A 12,424-nucleotide genomic window follows, 5' to 3' on the forward strand; every position below is an offset into this window, starting at 1 on the left:
CAACATTGCAAGCTCTTCCGGCAGAGACTCTTCTGTGTATTGGTACAGGGCTGTATCTGCTTGTGTAATACTGCTCAAGAACCACTGCCACTGGGATCCGGATTATCCAGATCCGGTCTGCTGTTTGTTGCTTCAGGTTCCTCCAGAAGAGCACTCATGGGGTGCATGACAAAAGCTTAGCAGCTTTGCCCCAGCACTATTGATTGGCTAAAACACGTGATGCCTACCTAAGCCCTTTTGACATTTTCTTTTTTTCTTTTTAAACTTCTACATCTGTTTTATTTTCCTACATTCTATTTTCTATTTATTGCACCACTTGTGCACTGGCCAATCATCATTAATGATGTGCTCTGCATCTGTATGGCCCTTTATGCCCAAGGGTCTTGCAACACTTTTCAAATGTTGATGAATTGACTCAGGCACGCAGCCCCCCGAAGGGGAGCACCGTTGTCACCATTTTACAAATGCTGCAAGAGTGGCACAGAGTGGTCAAGTGACATGCCCAAGGCTGCATAATGATTCTGTACCAGAGCCCAGGAACCCTACCTACTAGACCTGTTAGAGCAGGAGCCTTGGCGTTAAGGGCCCTGGCCTGTCTCCAGGTCTCGCACTGACTTGCTGTGACTTGTCTACACCACTGCCAGTGGGGCAGCTTGGCCAGGGGTAGCAATGGTGGGATCGCTAGTGTAGAGGGACATCAGTGTTCTTACCACAGCAGGGTTGAGCGATGTGGTGGCTGCAGGTGCGAACTCTGCCCCGGGGCTGCTGCTATGGAGCTGCATTGTTAGCAGTGCAAAGGCGTGAGAATCACCTTGGCCAGATCACTTTCCCTTCTCTGTCTCATCTTCCTCCCCTTGAAACAGGGCTGCTGGACAGAGGCCCTGCCTGGCTTAACCAAGGCCCTTCAAGGCCAGTGTTCTCCCAAGTGACCCCTAGCTTCGGGTGCCTCTGTTTTGTTTCAGGCTGAGCGCTGTAGTGCCGAGTTTGGGGGTGCTCAGCACCTTGGAAAAACTTCAGGCCCTGGGTGTCCAAGCCAGGCATCCTGAAGGAGTGCACACTGTGGGAAAGTTATGCACAAGCAATCCTGAGGTGCTGTCAGGTGCTGCGAAAAGGCAGGGATTGTTGTTACAAATGGCAGCCGATTGGTTTCAGTCCTGCCTATGGCCTTTCAGTAACTGGCTGAGCTCTCCCTGCAGAGTTACGAGGAGCAGGAGTTGTTACGGCTCATCTACTACGGTGGGATCCAGCCTGAGATCAGGAAAGCCGTCTGGCCGTTCCTCTTGGGCCACTATCACTTCGGGATGACGGAAGCTGAGAGGAGAGAGGTCAGTCTCCCACTGGGTTGGCTGCTGCCAGGGCAGAGACCTGCTTTGGGATGAAGGCAGCTGGACAGAGCCCCGGTTTTTGTGCCCAGCCTGCAGTGGCTGAAGTTTTGCGCCACTGGCTCTGGTTGGGGGTGCTGACGGTGGGAAGCGGTGGGCCGAGAAGGCGGCAGGCTCAGAGAGGTGCTGGGCGTGCACTGACTGCAATTCAGCAGTGCCTGGGGAAAGGTCTGAGTGCCTGGACACCAGCATGAGCAAGGGATTGAAATGCTGCTGTCTGGCTGGAGGCTGATCCCCTTCCCAGAGCACTTTGCTCAACCATTTGGCAGCTTCTCAGGGAGGGAAGAAGCTGGCTCATAGATTCTCCATCATGTGGCGCCTGACTGGGTGAGCTTCTCTGCCCGTGCCACACTGGAGCTCAGACCAGACCTCGTAAAGGTCTCTGAAGACTTGCACTCAGCCTGGGTCTGAAGCATCCTCGGGTGTGGGGAGCATGTTTGGGGTGGGATTGTACAGAAGGGCAGCCACACCCCCATTCAGACTGTCCCGGTGGGTTCTCGCTCTCTGAATGCTGCAGGTTGACGATCAGATCCGGGCCGGCTACGAACAGATCATGGCGGAGTGGCTGGGCTGCGAGGCCATCGTTCGGCAAAGGGAGAAGGAATCCCATGCTGCGGCTCTGGCCAAGTGCTCTTCTGGGGCGAGCTTAGACACCCACATTCAGAGGATGATGCACAGAGATTCGACTGTCAGCAACGAGGTGAGCCGGCTGAGGGCCTGCCGAGTGAGGCCCCCCATCCGCCCTGCGGGGGAAGCGGGCTTCTTTTCCCTGGTATTTTACTGTTGGTCCATTTGCCATTCTCTCTCCTGCCCTCCCTCTTTGCCTATCCCCATTTCTGCTCCTCCCCAAACATTGCTCACAATGACCGTTTCTCTTCCTAGCTAGACAGAGACACCGCTCCGATTGCTGCTCTCCTGTGTCTCTGTCCCATTTGCCTCCCTGGGCCTGTGCTGCCTGTGGCCCTGGAATAGAGCTGTGTCTTCTTCTAGCCTCTTCCTTCCCCCTGGGAGCTTCAGCCTCTGGGATCCCATACCCCCTGGAAGTACTGAGGCCTGCGCTGCCGTCAGGCCAGCCAGCCAGCCCCTGGGTTTGGTTAGCCAGCTCTGTTTGTAGCACCACGATATTGTCCCAAAATAGGTTCTTTCTGGATTAATTGGCCTCTAACGGGTGGGTTTGAAGATGAATCGGATGGCCGGCTTGTGTGCTGGCAGGTGGAGAATCCACCGCTCGAGCAATTGCAGCAATGCACTGTTAGCGTGGAGGTTTGCGGAGCTCGAGGGGCTTGTCTGGGGCAGTGTCGGAGAGAGGGGAAGCGGGCAGTGGTGCAGGGCAGCGGAGGCCACTGTGCCCTTCTGAGTCAGTGGCTGATGGGTGTAGACGGCAGCATGCCCGGGCGGACCAGTCGTAGATATAGACGCCCAGGGCCATGTCCGTGTTCAGTCTCAGGCAGGTGTACACAGGTGTGACCTTTCTGTCCGGTGGCGTCTGCAGATACAAGAACTGGCTTCAGTATCTAAGGGTTCCTCTTAACAACACGACACCCGCCCCCTTCCCTCCCCCCCAGTAACATGGGAACATTAAACACCACCCTGGGCGCCTCTCTGAGGCAAAACTTCCCATTTGCAAGCATGGAGTCTGTGTAACAAGAGAACTGTTCTTAAAAGGGAAAGGGAGCCCAGCATGAATCTGGGAAAACACAACACCCAGCATTCAATAGTATGTGACCACAAACAAACATCCACCCCACAGCACAGGTCCCATTCGCACCCTGTTTACACCAATGTTCCTGGGGGTGAGGAGAAGGGAAGGGATGTTTTGTAACCTAGAGCCAGATTCTCTTCTCACTCCCATTTGTGTAAATCAGGAATAACTTCGGTGAAGTCAGTGGAGTGACACCTGTGTTGAACTGGTGTAAGAGGGAGGAGAGTCAGGCCCATGGGCTGGGTGTACGGACCTGCAGGGGTCAGAAGCCATGGAAATAGCTGACAGACAGGTCTTTGAAGACATAAAATCTTCCCTTGGATCCCTGCTCCTTTTCTGTCTCGTTGTTGCCTGCTGAGTGCCTTTCATTCCGGTCTGCATCCGAGCAATGAACTGGTCCCTCAGGAACAGGCAGGTGGGAAGGAAGCCGTTGGGTTTAGACGTGGACCTGGAGAGGGCTTGCTGTTGTGGGACTGGCATGTGGCAAGGAAATAAACCTAGAGAACAAGCGCCAGATGTCTGTTAAAGGAAATGTAGCCTTGAACACAGATGCGTGTGAGGGCTTTCAGTCCAGCTTTGTCCTCGGAGAAGGAAAACTGGAGCAGGGCATCCATACAAAGACTATGGGAGCTGGGAAGGTGCCAGCTGCAGACGAGGGCACTGCCATGCAAAGGGGAGAGTTTTCTGTGCAACAGAACAAGCAATTAGCCAAGTCACCTGACCTAATCCACTGGAAGCAAAAACCGTATCAAGGAAGGCGTAACTAAGGGTCAGGCCATCTGGGCTGCAGCTGTGCTCTATTGAGGCTTTATCTGTCTTCCTCCTGAAAGTGTGTGTGTGTGTATTGGTTGGTGAGTCTGTGGGATAGAGATGAAGGTAGCTGGGTACCCATATGCTGTGGGTGGGCGAGTAGGGGATCTGCAGGGAGTGCACAGATACCTTTGTTTGCAGGAGCTAAGGTGACACAGCTCTTGCACTGAGCCAGGTGCGAGTGGGCTGAGCATTTGGCATTTACTGCATTTCAGTGAATCATTCCTATCTCAGTGGAGCCTCCATTGTGCGGCTTAGTTACACCCGGCCCATCTCTCTGTTCCTGGGAGGGGCCCTGACAGAGCCAGTAAGTGTAGAGGATCACCCCTTCACTACCTTAAATCTGAAATCTGCTGTTGCAAAGTGTCCCCTTGATTATGGAGAAAGCGATCACCTGTCCCCTCCCCGCTGGAGACCCTGCCAACAAATATAACACCGGGGTGGGCACAGGCTGCAAATCCTGCTCTTGTTCTGGCTCTGAAGGTTTTTTGCTTTAAACTTCGTTGCAGCATTACATACCGTTCAGTTTCACACCACTTGCCTATGTCACCTTGACATGTAGTGAAAATAGCACCTTGGTTCCACTCTAAAAAATAGAACGGTGTGAGTTCTGGATGGATGAGGAGCTGGGCTAACCGTTCTCCCCAGATTTAGCGGTGGTCGTCAATGGCAGTGGACTGCTGTTCAACAGATGAAGCAGCAAAGCATTGCCTGGCTCATTACAGCTCCATGGCGTAAAGCAGCCTGGAGTCAGAAAATGCTGCAGTCGCTTTTTTAGTCTCGACAGATTCTCTCTGAAATGACGATGCTGTAAAAACCCCAGAGCATGCGGGGGGAGGGTTGGGTTATGGCCTGTGGTTTGGTTACTTATGGAAACTCGGGTGCGGTTAATCAGCTCACTGCTGACTCAGGATCGGGATTAATAGACTGGCACTTCAGGGACACAGCTTGACCTTCCCAAAGGCCAGAAGAAAACAGCTCATCTCATCCTCAAATGTTCAGCGTTGAACAATTCACCTGGGGCATCTCGGGTCATTTTTTCTTCTTAATTGCCAGCGCTCATAAGAACATAAGAGTGGCCAGACTGGGTCAGACCAAAGGTTCATCTAGCCCAGTATCCTGTCTACTGACAGTGGCCAATACCAGGTGCCCCAGAGGGAGTGAACCTAACAGGTAATAATCAAGTGATCTCTCTCCTGCCATCTATCTCCACCCTCTGACAAACAGAGGCTAGGGACACCATTCCTTACCCATCCTGGCTAATAGCCATTAATGGACTTAACCTCCAGGAATTTATCCAGTTCTCTTTTAAACCCTGTTATAGTCCTAGCCTTCACAACCTCCTCAGGCAAGGAGTTCCACAGGTTGACTGTGAGCTGAGGGAAGAAGAACTTCCTTTTATTTGTTTTAAACCTGCTGCCCATTAATTTCATTTGGTGGCCCCTAGTTCTTATATTATGGGAACAAGTAAATAACTTTTCCTTATTCACTTTCTCCACACCACTCGTGATTTTATAGACCTCTATCATATCCCCCCTTAGTCTCCTCTTTTCCAAGCTGAGAAGTCCTAGCCTCTTTAATCTCTCCTCATATGGGACCTGTTCCAAACCCCTAATAATTTTAGTTGCCCTTTTCTGAACCTTTTCTAATGCCAGCATATATTTTTTGAGATGAGGGGACCACATCTGTCCACAGTATTCAAGATGTGGGTGTACCATGGATTTATGTAAGGGCAATAAAATATTCTCCGTCTTATTCTCTATCCCTTTTTTAATGATTCCTAACATCCCGTTTGCTTTTTTGACTGCCGTTGCACACTGCGTGGACGTCTTCAGAGAACTAGCCACGGTGACGCCAAGATCTTTCTCCTGATTAGTTCCTCTAACAAGAAGCACTAGTCCCTCCTAGAGGCAGGATGCTGAACTCTCTGGACCAATAACCTGACCCAGTATGACACAACCCATGCTCCTGTGATTTAAATATGAGGATTTAACAGGCGCAGTTTCCCCTCTGATTCTTGTGTGCAGATATGCAGGTTACAATGCTGCTGCTGCGTTCGCTTCCCTCTGGGGATCTGGGTGGGGACAGTATAAGCCTGTGCTTTGCTTTTTCTACTGAACTGTTCCACTCTTCTCTATTGCAGTCTTCCCAAAGCTGTAGCTCTGGCAGACAAAGCCACGCCCGGCTGCAGAGTGACTCCAGCTCCAGCACACAGGTAACCCGTCCAGCTTTGCCGGCTGGTGCCTGCTTGGTAGCTGCCACACCCTCCAGCGTAACTCCATTTTGGGTGATAAACAGAGCTTTAGCCACCAGTTTTGAACATGCTTATCTTAGTGGTGTCCAAAATATAGTTAATTGAGCTCAGAGTGGCTTACTCCTGCAGCCTGCATGCTACTCTGAAGGCTGCGGAGATCAAGACAGAGCGTCGGTCAGTAGGACTTGACATCCAGACCTCCTGCCTGGACTCTGAATGAAAGATCTGCCCCACTTTCTGCAAAGTTTGTGCATGTGTCAACCTGGACCTCATTAGCTTCCCGCTTCGGTGCCATGAGTTGTTTTACATATGAATGGCCATTTTTGTATCTAAATTACAACCCTGCTAAATACACAATGCCTTTCTGCATTAAAACACAGCGTAGAAGGCCATCACTTCAAGGAGTACTGGCGGGGCCTTTTGTAAATAACCAGAAACTGTGAATGAGGCTGGATGTTTGAAGCTGAGGCTTCAGTGGAGACAACACATGGTGATGTTTTTGTTGTCTTACACGGCCAGGTCCATGGCAGAGACCTGCAGTTTGATGACATACGAAATAAAATTCAGCTAATCCTAGACAATGTATTGGAGCATCCTGAATGGATACTGCAGGTAGAAAAGAGCCAGACTCAAGATGCATGGGCCATTCTCTGTGGAGTGAAACTTCCTCAGGGCAGTGGTTATAAACAATGGAGCTGGAGTAGGTCTTACGCGGTGCCTGAATTTGGCTCCATATCTTACTCATAACCCAGAGGAGGTGGAAATGCACTGGAATTGTGCACAGCTGGTCTGCATTGACCCTGACTTAACCCTGTACAAACTGTGTGAGCATCCAAAGCAAGCTGCCGAGTATTCGAGCAGATTTCTTACCACCTCTTGTGACGGCCCGTAGACTCGAACATAAATGCGCTGCAGAATGTTGGGCAACATCATTGCCCTTAAACTGTTGTTAATGTGACGTGAATGAGTCTAGGTCACTTCCAGAACTCCAGGCACCAGAACATCTTGTTGTGGGCTGTGCTTGGAGTTAATATGCTCAAAAATTCACGATGGCTATGGAAAGTGAATATAAAATGGCATTGTGAGCCCCTTGCTTGTCTGGGAGTGACTACATCAACCCACTCACTGTGCTTTGTTCTAGCTGCCAGCCCTGTACGCTCATCCTGGGACCTGAGAGGAACGCTGAGGTCTTTCTAGCTCCTCCGTTGCCATGCACCGTAAAGACACTGTCTTCAGTTACACCTGTCCTGCCCCAGTGTCTGCTGTCTGTGGCGTTGCACGGATGTAACTGACTTGGCAATCAGAACATGGTTACATTCTATTGATGATGTGCAAGCCAAACTAGGACCCAGCTCTCTCTCGGATGGCTTTGGTGCTGCAGAGTTAGCAGGAGTTGAAAGCAGTGAAAGCTACTCATTGGTTGCCTCTAAACGTATACAGAAAGCACAGTGACTGGGTAGGATGGTGTCACTTTTCAGAGCAGAACTTCACTTTTCTCCCCACGGCATGGAACCCAAAGATCATGTCACCAGCCAAAGAGTTAGAGGTTGATGGTTAATGTAAATGGCATTTGCCTGGGCTAAGGGGGCTTTCTGCTCATTGTTTGCACAGGTGTTTGAATCAGTTGAGGATGTGGAACAGACCGAGGCAGATGCCCAACTCGAAGATGGCAAACAAGCCAAAATCCTAAATGGGATGATTGCCAATGGCATGTGTTCCCCTGAGTCTGGTCATCCCTCTTCCCAGAATTTCTACAGCATGTCAGAGCATAGCTTCAGCACTGACGATAACGCGACGGAATCCAGCAAAACCGGGGCCTGCCACCAAGTGAAATCCGGTGGGGCAGAAGCCCCAAAACCACAGAGCTCAACCAACACACTATCAGAGGATAAGCTGGTGGGGGAGGATCTGGACAGCCTGGAAGGTGAATTTCCCATCAATGGAAGCTTAGAAGTCTTTATTCCAGTTGGCGGGAGCACAGCGGGGGTTTTGCCTGACAACGAAGTGGTGGGCCTTTCCGTGGTGGATGAGAGCTGGGCTGATAGCGAAGCTGAAAAGCGCAGCTTGGTGGGGAGTGAGGACAATCTGTCGGAGGAACCAGAGATGGAGAGCTTGTACCCACAGCTAGATTCACTAGCTGTGGCGGACTTGGCTAACAATGAAGTTTCTTCCGTCTCCTCAACTGGGGTCACCTATTCTGTGAGTATTTGCTTAGGAATTTCCATCTCGAGCTGGGACCCAGTGATCTGCAGGTCCCTTTGCAAATACATTTCACCAGTTGCTCTGTGCGACTCACCATCTTCATTCTGCAATTGCATGCATGATGGCTAACTCCTTCACAACCAAACCTCTGAGCAGAGTGCGATACACAGGGATTTATTTGACCTCGCAGCATTTCTTTGGGGGGTTTTGGATGAATTCATCTGTATTATTTCGGTCCGTATTTCTGTAGCCAGAGCTCCTGGACATGTACACCGTGAACCTGCATCGCATTGAGAAGGATGTGCAGAGATGTGATCGGAATTACTGGTACTTCACGCCTGCCAACCTCGAGAAGCTCCGCAACGTCATGTGCAGGTATCAGCCTGTGGGATGAGGGCAAGAGCTGACTTTCACACAGGTGGCCCTATTCATGAGTAGGGTGCATGGGACAGGAAACCCCAGGCCAACAGTGCTGGCTCCAGCGTTGTGCCAAACCCATTTGTTTTCTGTTTTATTGTTTCTCCCCGTAGAAGGCTCCATTCTCCTAGTGCAGCTCATAATCAGGGTATGAAGACAGGGAATTGTGACTACAAGAATCTAGCCTCTGAGATCCCACCCCAGTAGCTGAAGAAGTGATGGCAAGAGCCTGTAGCTCTTGCTGGTCACCTCAGGTCCAGCAGCGATACAGTTCTGTCTTGTGGTATGAATCCAGCCCGGACCAGCTTCCCATGTGGCTCAGAGTAGGTGGGCTCCACTCTTCAGTGCCAGCAAGGTCCCACAGGGCCCTAGCAGACACTGCTTCACCATGCCCAGCATCCCCTTGGGTAACATGGTGCAGCCCACTCACTTGTCTGGTTATGCAGAGTTTTAATGAGGAGTCACCCTGCAGAACTCAAATGCTAATGAGGAGTGCAAATACCAGACATTCGTTACATGTGCATATTATTGCAAACAGTGCGGCGGTGAAGGCTGTAGGAGTGCCTGGAGAGACAGAAATATCTGGGTGGATTTCTGACTTCCGTTGATTAGTCATCTCATGGAGAGGTCATTGCAGATACTCTCACAGATCACACACAGCTCCATCTCTGCTGACCCAACCGTGTGAGTGGCAGTGAAAACTGAAGCATTAACATTACACATCTCAACAGTATGAGGAAAAGAAGTTATTTCTTTCGAGTTGTCACTTTATCTCACAGGCAGGCCTGGAAGATCTTGGCTGAGATGAGACCTATAATGCAGCAGGCATCTGGAAAGATGGACAGGGTTATTTAGTAATGATTTCCTTATGCCATGAATAGGTTTTTGCAGCCTTCTGTAGTGAATTTTGATTTGTTACTGAATATGGAGTGTGATCTTTGCCAGGCTAATTGCTCTCCAGGAGCCCTTGATCCAGGGAGGGGAAGCAAGTAGCAGCAGGTGGTCCGCACAGATCGGCTTTCTTGTGGGCCAGAGAATGGACTGGAGGGCAGAGGCGCGTGTCTTCTTTTACAACCTAGTGTTAAACTCTTCACTGTTTTCACCGTTGCCCCTGGCACTGCTTGATTCTGATTTGACTTGCTACTGAGCTGGTCCCTGCTGAGTCGTTATAGCCTGATATCGACTTCGGATGTGCCCCACAAATGTCATGGTTAACCTATCCCCTCACCTGCCTGGCCTGAAGGGGCGTGAGTCGGTTACAGGCTGGCTGTGCTGGAATGAGGGAGCAAACCCAAGGGTAGGATTAGCAGGGGAAAGTGAAGGAAGCTCTCGTGTCTCCTTGCTGATCCCTGTGGCCCTCCTTTCACTACCCCGGCTGCATCCTTAGCTGGAGGGGCAGGTGAGCCTGTGTCACTCGAGCAGCGCCTGCGGCCGATTGCCAGTGAAGGGAGCCCTGCCCGGGCTGTCTCCAAGGGAAGGATGGCTGTTCCATGCAGTGGAGCGAAGGGGTGCAGGGTAGAGTGTGGAATGAGACGTATTCTCCAGGCTCTTCCAGAACGACCGAGCACCCCCGCTCCACCCCCGCTGGGGAGAAAGGAGGGTGCAGATGGCTCTGCAGACCCTGAACCAACTGTGTTTCTGTCAGGAACATGCAGGAACCCCCGGCGCCGCCCCGAGGGTGGCCCATCTAGAAGGATGTTCCAGGGCCTGGCCACCAGCGATAGCAGGGCTGGCAGGTCCTTTCCAGAGGCGTTGTACTGCTGGACCTAGCGGTTCATTAGGGCCGTGCCTTATCCCCTCCCTCCAGGGGCCGCATCGTCACTCTGTTTTACTTGGCCTCACTTGCCTTTGATGTCGGTGGGGATCCGTGGGGTCTGATTCCCCCGCCTGGTGCCAGGCACTGCTGTGTGGGTTGCCACCCAGTCAGTAATGACAGCGCAAGGCACCGGGAAATCGAGCCCTTTGGCTTCAGACTTTGGCCCCCAATGGAATCAGTGGGGCAGGCAGGCTACAGCCAAGTACTCCAGCCTGTTGCCCGCAGGAAGGTGGGCTACCCTCCTTGAGAGCCGTACACCGGGCCCAGCCCCTCTGGGGAGTTCACAGCCCGTCTTCCCCGCTCTCTCCCTAGCTACATCTGGCAGCACATTGAGATCGGCTATGTGCAGGGAATGTGCGACCTGCTGGCGCCTCTCCTGGTCATCCTGGACGATGGTGAGTGGGTGGGATCCCGGCAGCTCCAGCGAGTGCGTTTAGTGGAGTATCTAAGAGGGGAGGTGTGGGGAGAGCTTGCTGGCTCAATCAGCCCCACAGATCAGGTGTGTCCAGGCCTGTCTGGCTCTGTCCCCGAAACAGGGATGGCACAAGTCCTGGCCATGCTTCCTCAACGCAGCCTCCCCATGTGGCTCCACCAGAGCCTGGAGAGGCCGCGCTGGGTTGGGGGGAGAAGCTCTGTCTCCATGGCCCGTTTCCTCCTGGCTCTCTGCTGTGGAGACTCAGCAAAGGAGGCCGGTTACTTTCAGTGGTGGGTGTGTTCGCGTGTGTGAGAGCAGATGTGTACACAGACACCCATGTTAAGGTGCCTGTGTGTAACTGGTGTGTACACATGGGAATGCATGCGTGAAGGAGAGTCCTGACACGCTCTCTGTTATCCCGTGCAGAGGCGCTCGCGTTCAGCTGTTTCACCGAAGTTATGAAAAGGATGAACCAGAATTTCCCACACGGGGGAGCCATGGACACCCACTTTGCTAACATGAGGTCGCTGATCCAGGTACTGGGCCTGGGGCTCATGGCAAGAAGGTGGTGGCACCTCAGACCCGCCGAAGGAAGGTTTTTTCTCATCCGCCCGTTGTGTTAGAAGGACTTTTAAGTGTGTGTGGGGGGGGGGGGGAAGGGGTTCTGGGGGAGGCAACCTTGGTGGGGGGGGCGGGGTTCTGGAGGAACTCGTGGGGGAACGCCCAGTATGAGGGAGTGTTATGGCTACAGAGGAGCTTGAAGAGAAGGCCTGAGGGAGTGTGTGGAGGGCTGTGGAGGGGGTTGAGGGCAGGGCAGAAAGGCCGGATGGGAGGAATAGCTGGTGCCTTCTCGTACACTAACTGGATTCTGGGCTCCTTTTGCTTCCTTTGGACAGATCTTGGACTCTGAGCTCTTTGAGCTAATGCACCAGAATGGGGACTACACCCATTTCTACTTCTGCTATCGATGGTTTCTCCTGGACTTCAAGCGAGGTGCGTGGCGTGGCCTGGGCGTGTCCTCAAGGCCTCTGATGAGCCAAGTGCAACAGGAAAGTCTCAGGGTGCCTCTATCTTAAAAACAGTGGCATCAATTCAGATGTTCCTGGGGTGGGGGAGGGGGCAAATTCAGGGACCCCGTTCCAGTCTCCGCTCATCCCCCCCACCCCTCAGAGACCGTATCCAGGGAGTTTCCCCTCCCTCTTACCCACATAGCGCATGAGCTGTCAGGAGTCGAGCTCTCAGTGGGCTGCCCTGCGCTCTACCATGCAGGCTCCCCGGTCCCAGCTCGCAGCACCGTTTGGCCCAGTCACACCTCTGCCTGGATCAGCCCGCAAACCCCTTTCACTAAATTGTGAAATCTCATGAACCCCCTCCTAAAAATGAATATTTCCAGGGATTTAAGTTTAAATTTCCTCCGCACTCCGTG

The 12,424-nt window shown here is 52.3% G+C and overlaps 1 protein-coding gene across 1 annotated transcript in view; it reads left to right on the top strand.

Moving 5' to 3' along the window:
* Positions 1 to 12,424, top strand: part of SGSM1 (small G protein signaling modulator 1) — an 80,261-nt gene that overhangs the window by 56,717 nt on the left and 11,120 nt on the right. Inside the window, exons 17-24 of the mRNA XM_084649554.1 lie at positions 1,197 to 1,325; positions 1,900 to 2,082; positions 6,038 to 6,109; positions 7,760 to 8,347; positions 8,601 to 8,725; positions 10,896 to 10,978; positions 11,425 to 11,534; positions 11,895 to 11,991. Coding sequence (XP_084505680.1) covers positions 1,197 to 1,325; positions 1,900 to 2,082; positions 6,038 to 6,109; positions 7,760 to 8,347; positions 8,601 to 8,725; positions 10,896 to 10,978; positions 11,425 to 11,534; positions 11,895 to 11,991 — 1,387 coding nt within the window. The remainder of the gene's footprint in view (positions 1 to 1,196; positions 1,326 to 1,899; positions 2,083 to 6,037; positions 6,110 to 7,759; positions 8,348 to 8,600; positions 8,726 to 10,895; positions 10,979 to 11,424; positions 11,535 to 11,894; positions 11,992 to 12,424) is intronic.

The sequence above is a fragment of the Lepidochelys olivacea genome, assembly GCF_965140295.1.
Source record: "Lepidochelys olivacea isolate rLepOli2 genome assembly, chromosome: 15".
Classification (NCBI taxonomy): domain Eukaryota; kingdom Metazoa; phylum Chordata; order Testudines; family Cheloniidae; genus Lepidochelys; species Lepidochelys olivacea.